Raw genomic sequence first — 23,682 nt, 5'->3', positions numbered from 1 at the left:
AATCTTAGATTTTTTGTTTTGAAACTAATCTTAGATTTTTCTTTAGTACAATAGAATATATTATCTAGTTTATTTATAGAATACAGCATAATTTTAGAGCAATTTAAAGATCAAATAATTTTTATGTAGGTCTATAAATATTAGTAGTATAAACTCTCTCTTATATACAGAGAATTAATAATTAAGAAGATGTCTTAAATCTGCAAATCACTCTTAAATTATAATAGTTTTATAAATTTCTTTTATTAGTGATTATTTAGCAACAGTTGTAAAATATAGACAATTTCTATATCAAGATTAACTTAATTTTCTTAGTAAAAAAACGATACAGTATAAGGTTCCTGTAAACTTAAAATTACAACAAACAGTGCAGCAAGGTCTCATCACACAAAACAAAAATAATGGGTAATTTTCAATGATTGTCCCTCAACTTCCATCTCTCTCCCTTCACAGTTCCTAAATTTTAATTTATAGCTATAATATCTTTTAACTTATATTTTGTATCGATACTATCTCTATCGTCATTTCAGCTCTATTTCCATCAAATATTTAATTATGCGGGGGACAACTAGAGTCCTATAAGTCATATTAAATGACTTTACTTGAATATTTGTCGATAGACATAGATATCTAACTAGCCGTCATATAATAACATTTTGACGAAGCTCCAATGACATCGTAGAAATATAATTTATAGGGCATGACGGGAGAGAGGCGATAGTTGAGGGACTTTCGGTAAAAATTACCCGAAAAATAATTAAACGAAAGAGGACCTTTCATGGTTACCTGCCTCAATAGCCCAATATTGCAAATCTTTAGCATTATGAGAAAGTGTTCTTAAAATCTTCTGCAAGCTTTTTTGTCGATCAACCGACGGCTTCGGTAAACTTGATCCCTTATTCAGATTATTGTTCTGCACATCATCACCTGCTTCTCCATCATTCTGCATTTCTTTAAGTTCTTCAGCTGAGCTTGCCGCTTCTTTAATGGCGTCGGTCGATTTATCCGAAGAAGACGACTTTTTCTTATACACTGCATATAGTATCAACTGAATTGATCCAAGAACAAATCCTATTGCATTTGGTACCTACAAATTAATTGATCTCCTCGTCATGTTATGTAGCACAGACACAGATACGAGGAAAGAGAGACTTGGACATATACACGGCGAAACAACGTTGTTATAGTGTATTTTATGGTAAAAATAAAACGCCAAGTTTCCGACACGTTTCCAAAATAAAAAATGTTGATTGAATAAATTACCCGTGGTGTGTGCAATTAAGAATTATATATATGAGCAGAGAACTGATTATTACTCCGATGTAGATGTCTTTGACGAACAATGCGTAAATGGACCATACGCCGCCGTTGAGGAAGAGGAAGAATGAGAGCAAAAATGGCATGTACTGTACACTCTTAGTCTTTATCACCATTCTCTGTTGCAAACAATTAATTCAAGCTAATTGAAATCATAATTATCATAAATCTTGATTTCAAATCGTAATTATAAGTTGATCCCGTTAGTTATTTTTAGTATATATTAGTCCGAATTTAATTAAAACTGGATTTAGTAGGGGCGTAATCATGAAATCAGAACAACGAACATAACTCTCACATTTAGTAATTTTAATGAATTAAATATAATACTCTCTAATTCTAGGTCAATTAACTCTCGAATTGGGGTCTTAGCGGCCTGTAAAACAAGTTTATTTTTTGCAATTGGAGGGTTAATTAACATAAAATTAGAGAGTATTGTCCCTCGCGTAAAGTTTAGGAACCGCAGTCTTCCGTTGCTCTTAAAAAAATAAGTGTGCAAAATTACCATGGCAGACAGAGGAGCTGCATACATGCCTATAGTTAAAACAGCACATAAAATTCCGACAAAGGTAAGCCTCACATCTCCATGGATTGCCAGCAAAGTAACCGCAATAACTGCTCCGAGAAACCCGACATTCAGCACCGCCACCAATGCTGCAGTTTTAATCTGTTTTCCGATCGATCAGGATGGAATTAATAAATGTTTTGACAATCCATTATAAACTCATTATGAAGAGTGGTCAATTAATGGCATTACTGACCTTCTTATCCTTGGGAGCGTAAATGAGGAAGAGAGTTACATAGATTAACTGGAAGAAAACTCCAGCTCCGTTCACCGTTACGACAAGTAAACCGTCGGGATTGATAAGTCCGTAGAGAGTCCACAAGCTTGTGCTTAATAATGTTGTAATGTATGGAGTCGATTTGTAATTCTCTGTTGATTTCTTCTTCACCACTGTCCAAAATGTCTTTCTGTATTTATACCAATCAAACACATAAACTTCAGAATTTGTTTCACAAACTTTCACCCAATCAAACAATATAAACTCATTAGCGCGTTTTGTAATTTTAACGCGAACTATATTTCTTTTATACACTTTGAAACACAGAAAAAATTTCTGATAAATAAAATATTGATGTGTATGTCATAATATATACTATTTCGTTGTCCGCATCAATATTATTTGAACGAAAAATATATGATGTGTCGAATAGTGAATAATTAATAATTCATGTTTTAAATTGGTAAAATAGAAGGATTGCGTTGGAATTACTAAACACGTTAGAGTCTATGATTTCTTTTGTAAATTTTATCTTATGTTTTAATTTCGCATCAGAATTTCAATTTATGATATTACTAAGAGCCCCTAAAAAATTTAACTTTTATTTTAATTTAGCTTTAATATATAATTGCCAAAAGAAAACATCAATTAATAGTTTAATACTGTCATTGTAAATTTGCAGTATTAAAAATATCTTTATTTTGTCAAAAAAGAATAGTTTAATACTGTAACATCTAATTTCACGTGATTCACATGAAAACAAGAGGTAAAAGAAAATGACAGAAACAGTAAACTTATCCAAACTGGACGTGCTAGTAATTGTAATCTATAAAAAGACAGAAATGAAAAATTCATACAGAAAAATGAATGGTTAAACTTACATGGGAGAAGCAAATACCAGTATAGAAATGAAATTACCTGCAAATTAAAATCTCAATTAGACAAATGAAAAATACAGAGTAAGTCGAGGCATGTAATCAACGAGTTATAGCTCAAATGGTACAAACGTTGGGCAGTATTATGTCATAGTAGTCGGTTCAATTCCTTCACAAGCGCGTACGTAAATAAAATAAACTTACCAATTATACCAAAAATGAAGCTTAATAAGACAGCCATGAATGGAAGCTTGAAGAAGAAGAGTAGTGCCGACAGAGAATGAGTGCATGTGAGCTTGAAAATGAGATGTCAGCTGAGCTAACTATATGTGTGGTTGATGATTTGAGTTTATACAAATCTCTCCAGCTTTAAATATACACACTCCCAGACAAAACAAAATCTATATATTTTTGCCACGTTTTAAAACTACAAATGTTTTCCTTTAAAAAATTAGTCATAATCAAATAATTGAAAATGGAATAATATAAAATATTAATATTCATTGAATTATATCCAATAAAGTAACTTTTTTTAAATTCCTACTTCATTAACTATAAAAGTTGGCTTTTTTTGGGTTAAATTTTAGATTTCTATAAAGATGAAATTGGATTTTAGAGTTTGGAGGTGATAGTGTTAGCAACCTAAATTTAAAGTTAAAATATATTTAACAATGTGCATGTGAGCTAGTAAAATATTATTTAATTTAAAATACCAAACGTTTGCGAGTTTTGTCAGTTATAACTAAACCTTTGAAAATTGTCTAGTTTAGCCATTTTTGAGATATTTAGAACCTTTTCTAGCCATTCGCGAAAAAAAGTCAAATTTTTTATCATTCGTGAACAGGTTAAATTAGCCGATTTTGATTAATTTTGCTAAAAAAATGTTTCAGTATTCCATATCAATCAAAATCGGCTAGTTTAGCCCATTCACGAATGATAAAAAATTTGACTTTTTTTTCGCAAATGGCTAGAAAAGGTTCTAAATATCACAAAATCGGCTAAACTAGACAATTTTGAAAGGTTTGGTTATAACTGACAAAAAACTCAAACGTTTGGTATTTTATTGGAATTAACCCTAATTTTTAGTGCTATAGGTATATAATTTGGGAAGAATATGATTAAACCATATAATTTAGGTCGGTTACGTTTTAAATTGTTTAAATCCAGAAACTATAAAACCAACTTTTTTCTTGCCTCACGTTGAAAAAAATGTCACCATTGATACCTCACGTTGAAAAAAATGTCACTATTGATGCCTTAACTTTTTTTTCTCTCTCTATTGGAGTACCTAATAAAAATCATATTATTAATTCTTTTTTTTTTAGAATAATGAAAATTTCATTAATAGAGAAATAAAAATACAACTTGATCAAATATTGAATATTTCAATACATTCAAGAGGTACAATAATAAAGTATCAGTAAAATAACAGAAAATCATATCTAATTTCTTCAATCGCATTGACAGAGCTCTTTGAATATGCAACTCAGCGATTCGTCCGCTCCACTCGAAGGTTATTTTAAACCACAAATCGACTCTTTGGTCTTTAAATGAGTCCGATTGGAAGAATATTAGAAATAAGATTTCTACTGATAGCACTTCAGATCTACGTTCCGTAGATAATTCCATCAAGAAAATAGCAAAACCCATAAAGGGTAAAAGCCAGAACCACTAAAGAAGACAAAACATCCATAAAGGAAGAAAGAAAAATACCAACAGATCTCAAATCTGTGATTATTGACGCAAAATAAACTAAATACGAGATTTGAAGAGAAAACGAGAAGGTAGAGAGGTGATTTTAACCAAATAATGGCCAAAATCACCTCCTCTTGTTGCGGCTCATATTATTAATTCTTGAAGGAAGTTTTGCTTACGTATAAATCACATTATTGATAAAATCTGAATCTACTTGCCGATCAATAATTAGGTAAAAAGCAATCTCTCGGCCTAATTACTAGTTACTGGCTGGTCATATTGCATGTTAATTATTGAGAGGCTAGTCAACCCATTAAAATTTTGAAAATAGGGACTAAAATGCTATACATTGAATTTTTCTTTATAACAGTATAAAATAGTAGTAATTTTTATGGAGTGAAAATACCAATTGAATCACTAACTTATCATCATTTTCTGTTTTGTTAGGAGAATTCTTATTAAACATCCAATGCTTCATATGCATTAATCTTTTGGTATCTATATAATCTTGAGGTTCAATATTTTGACTTGCAGCTTCTATTCATGAAGCAGAAATGCTTAATTGTTCCTCACAAATAATTAAAGACCAAAAGATGGATTTTTTAAAAATACTAAAAATATCTAAAAAGAAATTTGAGGGTATGATTATTTTTCAACGTATCCCTTTTCATTAATTTTTGTTACATACACTACTTTATAATTTATCAATTAATTAAAGTCTGCAAATACTTTTGAACAAAAAAAAAGTAAAGACGATTTATACAGTAGAGTAAAATTAAGACTGAATTTCTCCAAATCCTTATCTATTTGGAAGAAAATTAACATGAAAAATAGATTACTAAAAGATAATAATGTGAACATTATTCAAATATTACTATTTCACAATATCCAAATTTAAAGCTTATCTCAAATAAGCTTATTTAAAGCTAATCTTTATTAGTATGATGACTTTTTGTTCTATTAAGATAAGAATAAAGTCTACTTTGGATTTTTCTTTGATATATGATATAGATTATTCATTTCAAAAATATTTTAATTTACTTAAGTCCCACATAATTTTAAATATCTATAATATAATATTAGATTTTTTAATTTATTTGGACGAATAAAAAAAAATTAAAGTATAATAATCTTTTAAATGAATTAAATGGAGAGTACCGACGTTCTCAATCTATTTAATAAAAAAATATTCCAAACAGAAATTGAAAATTATCAACCCTCATCACAGCCTACTTCAACCAGCCCTCCTTCCAAACGCACTGTAATTCTCAAAGATGGACATTTGCAGCTCCAATTTTGGATTCTTCTATAAGTTCTATTGCATCCGCATTGGTAACAGATTTTTAGATAAATAACAAAACTACCTAAATAATTAGTTAAGTTTACAAAAATACGAAGTAGAGTTATTTATTACACCAATACCTAATTTTTTTTTTAAACATCCTCGTTATGCTCAACTTCATCTCGTTTAAATGCAGTATCCATACTCTGAAAATTGAACAGTTTATTGCATTTTGGACAAACCACTTTGCCAACAGCACTACCATCGCGACATTTATCGGTGATCAAAGCTTTGCAGTTCTTATTCGGGCAATAACATTTTTCATACTCTGTTACTGTCGAATGAAAAAGGAGATCGTCCCATTTGCTGAACAACTTTTTAGAGATGATTTTATTTTTAAAACATGAAATATGATCTATAATCTCGTTGCAGTTTAAACACGGGCACTTCACCTCAGCTATGTTCCTATCTAATTTGGCTTTAATATACTTACCAATGCATTTTTTGATATAAGGATGATCACATCTTTTGTCATTCTTGAACTTCTTGTTTGATCGTTTACTCTTCGTGCATATCTTGCAATGGAATTTCGAAGGTTCCTTTCTTAAGGATGTGTTTATCTTCTTCAATCTCTTTTATATCTCATTTCTGATCTGTTCAAATCCTTCTTGAGAGAAAAAAAACAACTCAGTATTTAAAAAAAGAAAAAAGAAAAATCACAATCCCAATAATCAAATCAAGAATTAGAGAATTACCTGTAATTTTGGCACGGGAGCTTTTAATGCTAGTCTCTACACTATTCATCTTTCTTCGAGATGAAGATAAAAAGGTTAGCATTAGGAAGCAATATATAACTGATCAGTATAAGTATTTGTGCTCATCTATATATGCAATTGTATGCAGTGTAATGGTTAGAGAGTTCTAACTCAAATCCATTCCTACAAAAATTACCTGTATGACATTTCGTTTATTATCCAAAGAGTTTCAATACAATTCTACTACTCATCTCATTATGATTAGCAAAATAATTAACTCAGAATCTAACACTCGTCCAACCGAATATTTATCAAGAAGACTAAACATTATAAAGATATATCAACATAAAGGCTACTCATATAATGAGTTTTAAAAAAGATGAACAAACTCTGAATTATGATCTTGAAACAAGATCTTGAAGGTCAAAAACAAGATAGCTCGAGAAATTTTTTTACACAATTCCTTTTGCAAGATTTAGAGGGAGACAAAACAGCTGCAGTTCAAAGAAATAAAATCTTGTATAGTTGCAGTTGCTTGGATAATCTTGTATGTAAATGACACTGCACTTGCTCGCTCGCTGCAGATCCTCAATCTAGTCGCTCCATCTGAAATAAAATGTAAAATGTGTTAGGACCATTTTTTTTTTAATATTGCCAATAATGTTACATAAAAAGTTAATCAAAGGGCAGTTTGAACATGCAGAAAATAAAATTAATATACATAAGCTAAAATTATGCTTTGCATGCTTATAATACCCTACTAAACAAAATAATCATATAGTTATGAGATGAAATGTATGAAGCACATCATCTAAAAAAGCTAAATTATGCTTTGCATGCTTAGAATACCCTACTAAACAATATAATCAAATAGTTACTAGATGAAATGTATGAAGCACATCATCTAGAGCATAAATACAGATTAAAATAGAGAACTTAAATTTCTTTCTTCCGGCATGCCACAAAGCTATTACAGCTAATATAATTAAATAAAGAACACAAATTTGCTCCATAAAAGAATATTCATCCATATTACTAGCAATTGGAAAAAGCATAGCACTATTGCTTTGACAATAATAAATTGCTAAAATAATAAGATAAACTTGGAGTTAAAGATTGACAATGATCTACCTTCCAAAGACCATCGTTAAGATAATGCATGTTGTCAACTCCAATTCCCTTGTTGATTGCTTTTCTGAAAACCAAGTAGACATTTTATTTAATTGTATTCGCTAGTAACAATGTAAATGGAAATTAAACCTTCAGAAGATAATAAACTCGTTACTGCTTACTCAATTCTACTTGTGCTTTATTTTATAGACATTGAAAACAAGAATCCTAATATATATCTAACATTCTAAGACTGAGAGACTGAAACCATAGCTCTCTCTCCTGTTTACAAACCATTTTTGTAATGCAGACAAGTATATCAGATTCCATAAACCAAAAGTGTTGAGAATAACTTACATATCTTTTGCTGACATTTTTGTAAAGCCAATTGCGAGTGCGTGTTCCTTTCCTTCAGCCATAATGGCCTGATAGTATTCAAATTAAAACTCATAAATTCATGAGTACGGAGTGCAATGAAAAGAGAAAGAACAGCATAAAAATGAATCTTCTGTAAGAGTACGGAAGATCAAAGCATAACAGAAAGCATCTCATACCACAGGAGTTTCTGCTTCCACCTGCTCATCAAGGGCACCACCTGGAGATGTAAGTCCAGGACACATAATGTTTGCACCAGCGAGGACAAATTTTATTGCACCCCTATCTACTTGCAACTTTTTCATTATCTCTGGATCTGTAAAACCAGAAACATGGCTTAAATTCCTAGGTCTAGAATTTGTAAACAAATTGAGAATAACATTAAAGAGTGCTTATCATTAGTTCATTACTAGTTACATACTCTAAGCAAAACAAGAAGCCATGAAACTGTGAAGAGTTTTCTATTTTAGAAAGTTACATAAACCTTGTGTACAAAAGAAGGTAGTGGAGGAATCTGACACCAAAGAAGACAAAAGAGCAAGCAAGCTTCAAGAACAAAGGGTTCCCCCAGAAGAATTTTGCAAGACTTTATTATGCTCATAAATTTTAATGTGCTCAACAACACAAATACACTCTCGTCTATTGCTCATAATTTGACAAGAAAATCATAAGGAGAACTTCACATTATTTAGAACTACTACTTATCAAAGGGCAAGACTTTGAAAATATATTTAGTGTTAAAAGAAATAGACGGGAATAAAGCCCAAGTTTTAGATAGAAGCAGAATAAAATATGTTAAATGAAACGCAATGACACATAAAATCTCAACTGGCATAAAATAACACACACTCATCACAGTTTGATTGCTATCAAGAAACACGAGACTTTAATTTATTGAAAATTCTCAAAACAGACATTATTACTCCATACTAAGGTTAAAGCCAACTCCACTAACCGGAATTATATCTCACAACAAAATAAGTAAACGACAAGTTATTAAACGAAAAAAAAATCCCTGTGATTCCGATATCAACAAAATAAAACGAAAACAACAAAGGAAAGTAATAGTTTACATTGGTGGAGAAGCCGTAAAGTAGGCATGTAAGGCCCATCGCGAATATTGAAAAACAGGGGAACGCTGTTCACCAACACCAAATTCAGATGATTTTGACTGCATATATACATATCAATTGTAAATAAATCATATCATATGAATAACAAACAAATGAAAAAAAACTATACAAATACAGACCATTTAACAACAATTAAGGGAGACTTTTTCGGTAGCAAATCATCCAAAACAGGTTCAAGTCCTGGATACTGCACAACAAAGTTGAAAATCATTTAAGCATAAAATAGTATACAATTAGGCATAAAATAGAAGAAATAAACAAAACCTCATCAGCAATACTCTGTCGAATTTTCCGCTGAACAGATGCTTTCACTTGATTCTGTGACGATACTTCTTCCGATGAAAACCTAATTTTACAGTCCGACAGTGTTAAAATTATACACTGTACATTATAAAATTGTAGAGCTATAGCTAAGACAATAACAAATCGAAAGTGGTTCATGCTTACTTTTTGAACATATTTGTATTGAAAGGGGGTAAACTGAGAGTGTAAAGATCTCTAAAAGCCAAAATATTTTAGGATTTTAAAGGTTTTTAATGTTTGTATCGATCTGAAAAAATTATACCTTCTTCTCTCTGAGCTCTCAGCTAGACTTAAGTTGCAATTAGCCCCTAAACTTGTAAGCAATTGTCAATTCAAACATATTTTTATTAATGATTAATTTAGTCGTAATCTTTTTTATTATCAATTTGCTCCATTTTAGCATAATAATTGGACGTGATCAACACGCACCGAGTCTGGTATAAAAAGATAAAATTTATTTAAAAAGAAATAAATTGATCATAAAATTAAAAATATTTACTGATCGACCATCACTTACAAATTGAACGGAAAAATTATCACTAAACTCCTTTTAGCTATATAGCACACACATTTAATCCAATCAACATTTGTCCCGTTATATAAATGTTTCAGGCACTTGACGTTTCGAAGTTTTTGACACTTTAATTTTTAACACGAAACTTCATATTGTATATAAAACACTTTAAAATGACATTGTTTCGCTGTGTCCGTGTTTAATTGTCCCATTTCACAAACGTTTTTGGCACATGATGTTTTAAAATTTTCGACGCTTGACGTTTCGAACACAAAACTTTATGTTTTATATAAAACACTATAAAATAACAATGGTTCGATGTGTCCGTTTTCAATTATCCCATTTCAAGCACTTGACGTTTCGAAATTTTCGACAGTTGATGTTTCGAATACGAAACTTCATGTTTTATATAAAACACTTTAAAATAACACTATTTTATTGTGTGCGTATCTAATTGTTCCGTTGTCCCGTGTCCGTGTTCAATTATAAGTTTTGGCGGAGCGGTTAACTCACCAGTGTACGTTAGCACTGCGTGCATATTAAGCTAGATATTCTGTATGGGCCTATGGTTGTAGCTGGGCCCATGGAACTTATGTTGACAATTCAGCCCATAGCTTTCTAAGGCTTTATGAGCCTTTATTCGACTTTGACGAGACTAGCCCAGGCCCATTTTAAACCTTAGAATGTGCCCGTATGATTTCACTATAGAGTACACAAAAGAAAACCCAACTATAAAATCACCTCAAAACCCTAATCTCATTTTTGTTTCTCTTCATCTCTTCAGTTGCAGCAGCAGCCGACTACACTTCATCAACCATGGTCTGTTTCATTTTACCTCATACACATTGATTTCTTCTTTAATTTTTCTATTCCGCCGTTTAATTAGATCTTAACCGTCGTTTTCAATTTCAAAATTTTCAGGGTATCGATTTGAAAGCCGGAGGTAAGAGCAAGAAAACCAAGCGTACCGCCCCTAAATCCGATGACGTCTACCTCAAGCTTCTCGTCAAGGTATTAGTTCATTTATTTTATTAGATTTAATTAGATTTTAAGTTATGGTTATTTTAATTATTGATCAATTGCGCCTCTGTGTGTGGTTTTTGATTTATTTATAGCTGTACCGGTTTTTGGTAAGGAGGACCGGAAGCAAATTCAATGCGGTGATTTTGAAGAGGCTGTTCATGAGCAAGACTAATAAGCCAGCGCTTTCGCTTTCTAGGCTTATTACTTTTATGAAGGGCAAGGTTTGATTTTTATTGCCTTAAGTTTGTTTAATTCAGCTAGCGGAATTTGTTTCTCGGGTTTTTATCTGATTTACTGTTTTGTTTTGTATTTATAGGACAATAAAGTTGCAGTGGTTGTTGGAACTGTGACTGATGATATTAGGGTTTATGAGGTTCCGGCTTTGAAAGTTACAGCCTTGAGGTTTACTGAAACCGCACGAGCTAGGATTGAGAAGGCTGGAGGAGAGTGCCTTACTTTTGACCAGCTTGCTTTGAGAGCTCCTTTGGGACAGAACACTGTATGTTTTTATATTCCTTTTCGCTCGTTAATTAGCAACTGAATTGTTATATTTGTCTATGCCATTTGTGTGTTTATTTATCTATTAGTTTTCAAAATAGAGAAATTGAACAACTTGGGTTTATTTACTGTGCTTTAAAGTAAATCCTCAATTGCTTAATTATGCAATTCTTGGGTGTTGAGAGTCAATGGGAGACTATTAAGGAGCAGTGATGAGCTTTCAGACCTGTAATGATTTGCGGTGATGATCGCAATTTTATGAACATCTAAGGGACTGAGTTTCTTAATATTGTTCCCATTGCTAGTCCGTTGGCTCTATAATGAGAGTTAATGTTTTTGTCTTTTGACGGTCTTTTAGATTTACATTTTAATTAAAGAGTGGATAGCTGATGGTGTATTGTTACTACTTACTAGTTGTCTGCTTGTTTGTTTAAGGATTTGTAATCAAGAGATAATACTAAACTTGTCTAGCTGCTTGTTTTACATGTGAGCAATTCTATTTGCTAGGTTGTCTTTCATTAACATATTTGGATACTATTTCTATCATTTGCAGAATGTGTAGCCTGTACCTTACTAATGACTAGAAATGTCTTTAGCGCAATGTATCCCAGTCAACTGCTTGAAATCTTACCGATGTATTTGTTTCTACAGGTTCTCTTAAGAGGTCCAAAGAATTCTCGTGAAGCTGTGAAACATTTTGGCCCAGCTCCTGGTGTGCCACACAGCCATACCAAACCATATGTTAGAGCAAAGGGAAGGAAGTTTGAGAAAGCTAGAGGAAAGAGGAACAGCAGGGGATTTAGGGTTTGAGTTTATTTGGTTTTTAGTTGTGAGTCAGTTTTACTTTTTAACTATTGTATTCCAAATTTTGTTGAAGAGACTAGGTTTCTTTGGAACTTGTTTATGTTATATCCCTTTGTTACCAATTATCAGCATGAATTTGTTTTTTGGCAATCACTTTATGAAAATTTAGTATAATTAGTATATTCTTGTCATCTTCAATTTTTGTTACAAGTTTAATTTCTTGGGAATATTACATAGATATTCTCAATTCAGTCAAATGTTTTTATAAATTAAGTTATTATGTTATCACTTTAAATTTACTTTGTATGTTTCATAATAGAGATGGATACGAGCAATGCAATTATTTATATTGAAGATGGAATTTTTTATGTTTAATGGGTTTTCTCGGGTAGTTGTGGTTTCTACAGAATTTTAGTGATGAGTCCTGTGTAAAAAGTTGGGGTATATTTTGTGATAAATTGAATTTGAAATTTTGGAAGATGAAACATTGTAGAATACGTATAAAGTAGCCACAACTACATTGAACGTTGATACAAACCATAGTTGAACATTAAACAGAAAAAAGCCATAATTGAACATTAAACAGAAAAAAGCCATAGTTGAACATTAAACAGAAAAGAAGAGATCATGAAGCTATTAGTGGTTGCTAATGAAATTATAAATAAGATCGTTGATCTCTTCCGGTTTTTCCTGGTTGATAAAATGACCAGCGCCTTCCAGGACAACAACATCGTCAAGTAAAGGCACATAATAATTGAATCCACCTCCGTGTACAAATTCCTTCATCCCGGGAGTGGTATACACCATGTCAACTTCTCCGACAACATACTTGACGGGGACTTTCACCGGTTCTCCAGTCCATGGTGCTGTCAGCTCCCAACTCCTGCATAAACCAGGTGATACCATTATCACAAGTTCTGCAGAAACGAGTCATTATATATATAAATTTTCGAGTTTGGGAAGCATTTCCGAAATGGAAACCAAATTCCGTAACATAAAGATCGAGAAGTTTTCATGGAACATACAAATCCATAGCTCTGTAGTAGTTCAGAGCTCCGGTAAAGCCTTTCTCATTAAATTTGCTTGCATAGTAATCAATGTCTGCTTCAGTGAGCCAAGAGGGCAATGTAATTGGATTTTCTTTACATATTCCAAATGCATTTTCTTTGGACAAGCAAGAAGGACCTGGTTTTCTATCTGTCAAAATTTTCTTAATAACTTCTGCTGCACCAAATTTTGCGATTTCAGATTCAATTTCGCCCGGTGCCTGCCAAATTCATTAATTTAGTAACCACAAAAACAGCACTATTAATTTCACATGCACCAAATTAATTTATAACTTACAACTTAATTATCATATCAAGATTAAAATTGGGTTCTCTAATTAATTCATAGTAAGAGCTTATCATGCACAAAAAATAAACATTCTGTTATTATTCTCTCTCCTTATCAATTGATCATTGCAAATTAAACAGTCTTTAAATGTAAAACACTAATGCCAAGTTACCAACTTTGTTTATCACTAACTAGGGGTTGAATTCTCGATTACAAGCTATGCAACACGAAAACGAAAACATTCAAACAAAATATACCAAAATAGAAAACGCCAATACGGATGAAATTAAATTTTTTAAAAAGAATTTTATTACTGTGAAGTTTCATAGTTTCAAAAGCGTTTCTAAAATAGAAACGAAATACTGAAATGTAAGACTCGATAAGTTTTAATGCATGATAAAACCTGAAATCTGCAAATGTAGAAGTCATCTCCGAAGAGAAGCTGCATGCTCTCGAGAGGCTTAATCTTAGGATTTCTTGGCCTAAAAGGAACACTAAGACAAAAAAATGCCCTAACTTTATCCGGTCGGAACAAACATAAATACCACCCCATAATAGCACCCCAATCATGGCCAACAACAAAAACCCGGTCCACCCGAAGGTGGTCAATTAGAGCCCAGAGGTCACCAACTATGTGGAGACAACTGTAGCTACTGCTCGAAGGTGGAGCTTCAGTATCACCATAGCCTCGAAGATCTGGTGCAACGGCTCGATAGCCTAACGAGCTTAATGCAAGAATCTGATGGCGCCACGTGTACCAAAGCTCTGGAAATCCATGGAGAAATAGGATTACTGGTCCTTCTCCTTTCTCAGCTATGTGCATTTTTATGCCGTTGATGGTCACCGTTTTGTGCAGTATTTCCTCCATTTTTGTGTTGTTTTTCTAGCTTCTTCAGCTTTCACTTCTCTGTATATGTATATAGGGGTGTAAAAATTGAACCGGATCGAAAAACCGAATCAAAGGTTAGAACTGTTCGATCATTGAGAAAATATAGTTTGGTTCAGTTTTTAATGTAGCACATGTTAGGTTTTGAGCAAAGAATTATCACGGTCAGTGAATTTGGATGTCATGATCAATTGTTTCAAGTTTAGCCACTTTTAGCATATTATAAACGGTTAATTTTATCAAAAATCATGAATTTTACACGAAATTTCATTTTAATCACGATTTTTAAAAGTTGTCATATAAAATCATGAATTTTCATTTTCCTTCAAATCTATCACCAAATTAATTTTCAGTGCATTTTTGCTGTTGTGGCAACCGAAATCCGGCTGATTTGAAAAAAATGAGGGAAGTTCTTACCTAGACCCGGTCCATAAAAAGTTCATGGACCTATCCAATGAGGTGTTAGAGAAATGAGAAAAAAGAGAAAATAATAGAAAGAGAGAGAAAATTGTATTAGATTTTCTAACACCTCATTGGATAGGTGCATGGAAAATTCATGAACCGGGACTAGGTAAGAATTTCCCAAAAAATGATAGGTCATGTTTTTATATGGCAACTTTTAAAAATCGTGATTAAAATGAAATTTTATGTAAAATTCGTGATTTTTTTATGGAATTAACCCTGTTAAAAATAGGCCTAATTACTCAAAAACCCCCCACCTTTCACTTTGTTTTCGTTTATACCCTGACCTAGGAAAAATGTCATAAATACTACTGACCTTGTCATTATGTTTCGCCCGTACCCTCGAGGTATTAAATTGATCTCTTTTCATTTGAAAAAGAGTTTAAAATAATCCTTCATTTTTAGCATATATTCTAATTACACGTCAATGTTATTAATTATACAAAAACACCTTCTTCTTTAAAAAATTCAACTAATAATAATAATTTAATTTATATTAATTATCAATAATTTGTTAAAAATAAAAAACCGTAAATTTTTTTACATCAGACTAATTAATTTCAACATAATACCGTACTTTAATTTTAAAATCTATTTTCAATTTTTTTTTTAAAAAAAATTAAAAAAAATAGCTCCTCCTCCATGGGAGGAGGAGCTTCTCCTTCCTTCCATGGAGGAAGGAGCTCGCAGCTCCTTCCTCCATGAGGAAGGAGGACGCTGCTCCTTCCTCATGGAGGAAGGAGCTCGCAGCTCCTTCCTCCATGAGGAAGGAGGACGCTGCTCCTTCCTCCATGAGGAAGGAGCACGCTGCTCCTTCCTCCATGTGAGGAAGGAGCAGATCTGCTCCTTCCTCACATGGAGGAAGAAGCAGATCTGCTCCTTCCTCCATGTGAGGAAGGAGCAGTGCGAGCTCCTTCCTCACATGGAGGAAGGAGCAGCTCCTTCCTCCATGGAGGAAGGAGCTTATTTTCGTAAAAATAAAAAAAAAATGAAAAAAATAATATTAGCGGTTTTTTTAAATAGGAGTACGGTAATAAATAGGACTTAATAAAACTATGTTATTTTATTTATTTATTTTATTTAAATTAAAAAATTAATTAATTTTGGGATTTATTTGAACGTTTTTAAAGATGAAGTATTAGTTTGTACATTTTTTAATAGAAAAAGGTACAAAATAACCCTTAAATTTAGTTGTTTTTAAGAAATCATCTTTTTTTTGAAATTTGGGGTACGGGCGAAACATAATGACAAGGTCAGTAGTATTTATGAAATTTTTCCTAGGTCAGGGTATAAACGAAATCAAAGTGAAAGGTGGGGGGTTTTTGAGTAATTAAGCCTTAAAAATAATATGTTTTACATCTATATTAATTAACTCTAAAATTGTACGATTTATATAAGTTAACGAGTTAAAGGACCATGATGATCCAGTATAATGATATTTAAAATAGAGATTGTGTGTCAAATGTGAACCTCTTGTGAACATATTTTCGAATGGCAAAACTCTAATTTGAAAAAATCGACACAATTATAATAAAATATTAAAAAATAGAGTAAAATTATAACGATTTTGAAAATTTGAGATATAAATGTAATAAGTACAAAATGTGGTGTATTTTTTAAATGATAAAGCCAATTTTTTTTAAAAAAAAAATTGATAACCCAAACTTTCAATCGAACAGAAACAAAGCAATCGAGTAGTTCGGTTTTGTTCGGTGTTGGTTTGAAATGAAATCACGTTTTTGGTTCGGTGTGGACATTTAACAAATTTTGGTTTAATCGGTTATGGCCGATTCTAGACCGAACCGAACCAACTAAATCACATAATGTGATCTCGTTGGGTAAATGAATAGAGGTGCATGCAAAGTTGGGTGAGTGCTTGAAGAGCAGTAAATTAGAGTAAATAAGAGAGTGAATGGTATTGGTATGGATAAGTTAAGTCAATTTCTGAATCTAAGGGCTTAGTTAGATTTCCAATGTGATACAGTTGAGTAGTAAATTAGACTATGCAAACCATTAATGCAAACCGCAGAAGCTTTTCTTTTTGACAGCTGATCAAGAAATAGAGTAGAATCCAACCAACCAAAGACTCATAAATCATCAAACTATATCTAGTATATGACACATTTTCATTTTTTGTAGGTTTTATTAATTTAAATTTCTCAAGATTAGATTTATTAGAAATATTTGTGTATGAATTGTTGAAATGTCTGTATTAAGTGGGAGGTTTGGACGGTGGAAAGCCGAAACTAGTATCCTAATGAGTTTACCTAGGTAATCGGACTCCGTCCTTAAAGAGTGGTCGGACTCTGCCGGAAATTCTCTTGTCAACAAAAAAATAATATATAAGTGTTATATTATTTTTTGTGAGATTGAAACTTAATTTGTGGAGGTGATTTAAATTTGAGATTTAAAAACACTAGTGAATATTTTCACAAGTTTTTGTTTTACTTTCTCGTGATCAATGTGGTGGTGATAGGTCTTGAGTTACCTTTTGTTTTGCTTTTTTTGTTATAACACATGATGTTTTCAGTATATTATAGTTTCTTACTAGCATCAAATTTATAGATAGTTTATTTTGGTACAAATAAAAAGTGAGATTGAACCCATAGTTTTATGGCCGTAGTGCCTAAACCTGGCGACAGGGTAATGCCTCATTCGGATTCTTTTGTTGTTGTTGATCATGTAAAGAACTTCATAAAATACGTCTAATGAAGTTATACATGGGACTATAGCTTACCATCATTGAGTTGGTCCATGGCCTGTTCAGATCTGGCTTGCTTGTACTAACTAAGTTCAGCCATAATTCAATTCACAAGTGTTTTTAAAAGAAATTAAAAACATTAAAACTGATATAATCTTGTTTACTACGATCATTACTGAAGAGTTTAATTTTATAAATTGAGTTATATATTTAATGGAGTGATTTAATCAAAGAATTTAGCCTCATACTAGGTCTAGTCTTACATTTAACATTGTCATCATGTCATATCCGATGAATTTTAATAGTTTACTATAATTGAAGTTTACTTATTAAACTTAGACCAAAATTGACATTTTTAAAAGGTTGAGTTATAAATAAAAAAAATTCAAAAAGATTGAGTATTTCTGAGTGATTAAACTTTCTAATTAAAAGTACAAATATAGTATAAATTAAAATAAAAGAGCTTTTATAAGATAAAAGATTATCATTTTCTCCACGTTAACAAAACAAAATAACAAGTACATGCATTTTTTTTAAATTGTTGTGTTGATAACTATCAATTGATAACTACCAATTGATGACTACTTGGTTGTAATTGTATATAAACGATATAAATAGTTATAATAGTTGTAGTTATTAACTTATTATGCTAAAAAGGGAGATTATCAACAAAATTAGCAAAGAGACCGTTTCAGAAGTTTTCTTTGAATGGTCAAGCTCTAATCTCGTAGATTAAAGGCCAGCACCCAATTATATCCACTTAATTAGTACTTAAACACCTCCTTTAAAATGCCTCAACTCATTGTCTTAATATACAAACACAACCTTAAACATACTTAACACCCACTTAAACATAAACAATGTCTATCCCAATCTTTTTCTTGGTTTTACTTTTCGCAGTTCCTACGCACCAAATATCAGACATTGTTACCAAAACATGTGATCAAACCCTCTACAAGGCCTACTGCAAAACGGAGCTCGGCTCCGCCCCAGTGAGCGACGTAAAAGATCTAAAATCACTAACCGTCTTCGCATTAAAAATGGCATCATTAAAAGGGGTCGCAATAGTTAAATCGATCGATAAATTTACAAAAGCGACACAAGACGAATTTGCTCAGCAATGCTTGAGTGATTGCGCTGAGATATACCAAGACGCGATCGATCAGTTGGAAGACTCGACTGCCGCAGTGGATGCAAAGAAGTATAACGATGTTAACACATGGGTGACGGCTGCAATGACCGATTCTACGACGTGTGAGGACTCGTTTAAGGAAAACAAAGGCACAAAATCTCCGTTAACAGCTGAGAATACAAAGTTTAGCAACCTTTGCAGCATAATTTTGACAATGTCTAATCTTTTGGCTAAAACAAAGTAGTGTCTAAGCATAATTTGGTGTAATAACAACCTCTTAAGCAATGGTTTTACTTTATAAATAAGCTTATGCAGCTTTGCTAATCAAAACATCTCTGTATTAAGAGAGTAATTACAAGCCTGTAATCTTAAACTACTGGGAAATGCTCTGTTTTTCCTTTACTGTATTTTTTTTTGTTAATATAGCTACTTTGTTTTTGAATTAAGTTTGATTGTTATTTGTTTTTGAATTAAGTTTGATTGTTAATAACTTAATATAGCTACTAATCTGGTTATACAATGACTTCTTGTTCTTGGACCAATTCATAGCAATCAAACTTTTGATCTATTTCAATTTAGTGCATACTTTTTAAATTTTAATCCAGTTACATTCATTTTATATTTTCAAAGAACGTGAAAATATTAAAATACTACACAAATATATTAAAACTAATATATTATCGGGCTTAATCATACAAAAATATCTCATATTTTCAACTTTTTTTATTTATATATTAAACTATTAAAATCGTTAATTTTAGTATTTCTTAAAGTTCCCCTTATCAATTTTTTATTATATATTACACTTTTAAAATCAACAATTTTATTTTATTTTTTAATTTTTAGTGTTTTTTTACAGTTTTTTAAAACTAAAAAATGAAATATTTTGTAATAATTTACCTTACATTAATAAAATAAGCAAATGTAATCAAACTTAATTTTAGACAATTATAAATAAATCCTATTTCAAACTAACTTGTATAAAATCCTATTTTCATTCCAATTAAGTATGTGCAAAAAATTGAACCAACAGGCAAAAGTGAAGGGCAATCAAATTTGTTTGAGAATTCTTTAGCTGCTATCAGACTAAATTGACAAAAATTTCAAATAAATAATAGAGAATTATTCCAATTTTAAAAATGTACATAACAAATTAACTTGAAATAAAAAATAAAATAAATTGAATGTGATCCAATAACATTGGAGCACATCTCCATGATAAGAATCGGGAGAAGGCTCAAGCAGAAAGGATTAGGTTTAATTTACGCATAAATAAAATCCCAAAAACTACATTAGTTTCCAAGAAGAACTATTATGCGACGTATTCACAAAATTACAAAGCACAAATACAAATTATCTACTGCCCCAGAGAAACCCAAATCTTTAATTTGCAACATATTAACTCACCATTGCTGAAACAAGAATTAGGTCGCGGCGTTTAAAACCCTAATTTGAACGTTATTATATAGAGAAATTCGGAGGCGCATATGACGATACTACCCTCATCAGCAATTAGGGTGACGTTTTATTGGCAAAACGCTTTGATATACCCCTCAGTTTTGTCAAGAGAATTATTTATACCTTTTAATTCTTTTCTTTTTAGAATAATTTATACCTTTTAATTCTAATTCATTGCAATTCTACTTTTAACGGAAATATTAATAATATTAGTCTACAGGACTGAATTGTACCAAATTTATAATTTTAAGGGTCAAATTACATCAAATTATAATTAGGAATACCGATATTTTAATCAAAGTTTAAGGGTGTAATTATTTTTTAATAGATATCAAAGTTTAACAATGGGCAAATATATTTTTTTTTATTTTTTTTCACTTATATTTTTCAATTAAATCTTCTTATAGTTAGCAAATATTAAAAAAAAATACATATTAACTAATAAAAATTTATGTGAGATTGTGAATGATAAACATTAAATTGAATTAATTACATACTATTATATTTAGAAAAAGGTGTATTGTCTTTAAAATACCAATACTTGATGGGAGAGGTCAATTATAATCAACTAGTCGTAATCTCGCGCATTTGCGCGAATCAAGTTACTTCTTACTTTAATTTTAAATAGCAATACACAATATATTAAAAAATTTATAATTTACAAATTAATAGAAATTAATTTTAGTTTTTTTACATTTTATTATTTTATGTATTTTCACGTTAGAATATATATTTTTTTTCCCTTTCCTTAATGTTTTCTATGCAATTTTTTATTATAATGAAATGTGTTTATACCTTATTTATAGCATTCTAATAACTTATTTTTACCTAACCTTATTAATTTGTGTGTTAGTATAATTCCTTAGTAACTGAAAAAATTATAGCATTCTAAAAACTTATTTATACCTAATCTTATTAAGAGCATTCCCAATGAATTCTCTAAAATTGTCAAACTCTTTAAATTAAAGAGTTTGACAATAAATTAGGAGTCCAATGGACTCTCTATTCTTTATATTTAGAGTAGAGAGTGAAAATGGCTCTCCACATGTAGAGAGCCATTTTCACTCTTTACTTCATTTTTCAAATATTAAAATTTTAAATTTTAAAAAATAAGATGGATATTTTTACTTTTAAATATTATATTTTTATTTTTAGTAAAAAAACTGAATAAATAAATGAATAAAAAATTAAATAAAAAAATTATTTTATTAATATCTAATATTTTATTAATATTTTTTATGAAAACAAAATAAAATAAAATTTAATATTAGAGAGGCAATTAATTTAATATTTTTATTTTATTATTAATTATTAAAATTATATACAATAAAAAACTGATATTAAAGAGTCAATTGGAGTAAAATTTTAAATATCACTCTTTATCTTTAAGATGCTCTTTATTTTACAAAAGATGCTCTTTATTTTAAAAAATACCATTGGAGATGCTCTAACATGTGTGTTAGTATAATTCTTTAGTAACTGACAAAAATTAAGTACATATCATACAAACTCAATATTGAAAATACTTTTCTGATTGCATTGGTGAAACACGTCCATTACTTTAGCTCATATATTATAAAGACTTAAAATATTATTTGAGAAACTGCTCGCTTAAAAAATTATTTGACATCTTTCATACTAATTTATATGTTTAATTAATAAAAAAATTATGTGTAATCTCGTTTGAAATACAATAAAATTAAAAAATCTATATATTTATATAATCAAAGTTCCGTGTATCAAAAAAATTCAAGTTTTGACCTAAAAATAAAAAAGAAAATCCGAAAAACAGTTTTTATTCCCATCCTTTGTTCGATATCTTGATAAGAAGAGAAAAATCAGAAAAATGAATATAGCATGAGTAGTAAATGTTAATCTTTCATCTAGCTAATCAATCCTAATATGAGCAGTAAAATATATATACCGTTTATGTCACTGTATGAAGCAAACAATTATTTCATAAATCATGCTATTTATATGAACAAAGCAATATTGATTAAAATTACCTGTTGTATATATAAGGTTTGTTTCAATTTTTTTTCTTTTTCCCTGCCTCATATTAATTTCATTGCTAAATTGAAGGCTGGCTAATCCTCTTCCAAATTGTTTCACCAAAAAATTGTTCGTTCTCACCCAAACTTCAATCTGTAATATGCACAATACAAAAATACGAAAACTGGAAGATAAAAAAAAGAACAAATCATTTGTGCATATTATTATTAATATAAGACAAAACACTTTTCCTAATAACAAAGCAATATACAAATAATCTTAGCATAAACAAATCTCTAATGGCTAAACATCACTACGATTAAAAAATAAATAAGCACATACGTACATTAAAATGAGGTTGACTCTTTGAAGATGGAATGAGATTGAGTTTCGATGTTGGTATGGTAATCTAAAATAAGACAGAGAGTTTGACATTGGTTGGAAAGTAAATTTAAATTAAAAGTAATTTATAAAATTAAATAAATATAAGTGTTTTACAAAAGGTGGGAACTAACAGGAATGCTCTATTTGGTGAGGATGAATGAGAGGCCTCCGTTGGTCCTCTCAATTATATAATATACTAGTCGTAAACCCGCGCATTTGCGCGGAATTAAATTAATATTTATTTAAAATAATAGTTGTATTACAAAAATTAACAACAACAAATATTTTTTTTTAGATTTTATAATTTGTATACTTTTTTTGATTTCCTTGCAAATTCGTATTCAATTGTTTCTTGTAATGACTTGTGGATCGAGTACCATAATTTTTAGCACTTTATAATATTCATCAAATCCTCTTGCGTGATATGATCTTTTTACATTTTTTAATAAAATTTATGCTCTTTTGTAATTATAAAATATGTGCTCGATTACCATAGTTGGATATTTATTTCTCGATGTTAAAACTACTTTAAATTATAAAGTCTTTGTACTCTTTTGTATTTATAAATTTCAATAATAAACTTAGCATATTTATTTTTAACTATTTTATATTTTAGTATTACATCATATTAGATATTTTTTAACATTGCTTATGAATTTATAAAAAAAAATCAAAATCAAAATATAATTAAAATTGCATTTTTTTTCATTGTTATATAACAATCATTATATCCAAAAAAATTCATAAAATATAAATTAAGCCTATAAGCACAAAAAAGACTTATTTGTTCAAATACCAAAAAGATCCAAATAAATAATTACCAAATATCAAGCATATGAACTGATAAATCATTCGAGTACCAATTC

At 30.4% G+C, this 23,682-nt stretch overlaps 5 protein-coding genes and 1 non-coding gene across 6 annotated transcripts; 3 read left to right on the top strand and 3 right to left on the bottom strand.

Moving 5' to 3' along the window:
* Positions 1-283: 283 nt before the first annotated feature.
* Positions 284-3,326, bottom strand: LOC126675377 (bidirectional sugar transporter SWEET16-like). Its single transcript, XM_050370010.2, is given in 7 exon segments — positions 284-1,087; positions 1,317-1,436; positions 1,823-1,984; positions 2,079-2,289; positions 2,981-3,017; positions 3,179-3,212; positions 3,214-3,326. Coding segments are annotated over 7 exon segments (945 nt in total). The 5' UTR covers positions 3,265-3,326; the 3' UTR covers positions 284-757.
* Positions 3,327-7,013: 3,687 nt separating this feature from the next.
* On the bottom strand, positions 7,014-9,920 carry LOC126671210 (uncharacterized). Its single transcript, XM_050364948.2, has 8 exons — positions 9,772-9,920; positions 9,589-9,670; positions 9,444-9,511; positions 9,265-9,362; positions 8,371-8,507; positions 8,174-8,241; positions 7,838-7,901; positions 7,014-7,312 (listed from the first exon to the last, which is right to left on the bottom strand). The coding sequence occupies exons 1-8, from the start codon at positions 9,780-9,782 to the stop codon at positions 7,295-7,297; spliced, it is 546 nt and encodes a 181-aa protein (XP_050220905.1). The 5' UTR covers positions 9,783-9,920; the 3' UTR covers positions 7,014-7,294.
* A 931-nt stretch (positions 9,921-10,851) lies between these two features.
* Positions 10,852-12,616, top strand: LOC126674811 (60S ribosomal protein L18-2). The gene is made up of 5 exons (XM_050369328.2): positions 10,852-10,960; positions 11,063-11,152; positions 11,257-11,385; positions 11,481-11,663; positions 12,314-12,616. The coding sequence occupies exons 1-5, from the start codon at positions 10,958-10,960 to the stop codon at positions 12,470-12,472; spliced, it is 564 nt and encodes a 187-aa protein (XP_050225285.1). The 5' UTR covers positions 10,852-10,957; the 3' UTR covers positions 12,473-12,616.
* On the top strand, positions 11,865-11,946 carry LOC126675960 (small nucleolar RNA SNORD25). Its single transcript, XR_007640141.1, has one exon. It is a non-coding gene; the product is annotated as a small nucleolar RNA SNORD25 (small nucleolar RNA).
* Positions 12,617-12,936: 320 nt separating the features above from the next.
* On the bottom strand, positions 12,937-14,763 carry LOC126674065 (uncharacterized). The gene is made up of 3 exons (XM_050368435.2): positions 14,205-14,763; positions 13,492-13,733; positions 12,937-13,349 (listed from the first exon to the last, which is right to left on the bottom strand). The coding sequence occupies exons 1-3, from the start codon at positions 14,667-14,669 to the stop codon at positions 13,103-13,105; spliced, it is 954 nt and encodes a 317-aa protein (XP_050224392.1). The 5' UTR covers positions 14,670-14,763; the 3' UTR covers positions 12,937-13,102.
* A 3,883-nt stretch (positions 14,764-18,646) lies between these two features.
* Positions 18,647-19,502, top strand: LOC126674392 (putative invertase inhibitor). Its single transcript, XM_050368838.2, has one exon. It carries the CDS (start codon positions 18,711-18,713, stop codon positions 19,224-19,226), a length of 516 nt encoding a protein of 171 aa, XP_050224795.1. The 5' UTR covers positions 18,647-18,710; the 3' UTR covers positions 19,227-19,502.
* Positions 19,503-23,682: the final 4,180 nt, after the last annotated feature.

The sequence above is a fragment of the Mercurialis annua genome, linkage group LG3 (assembly GCF_937616625.2).
Source record: "Mercurialis annua linkage group LG3, ddMerAnnu1.2, whole genome shotgun sequence".
NCBI classification, from domain to species: Eukaryota; Viridiplantae; Streptophyta; class Magnoliopsida; order Malpighiales; family Euphorbiaceae; genus Mercurialis; species Mercurialis annua.
This window is presented reverse-complemented; position numbering and strand designations above follow the sequence as displayed.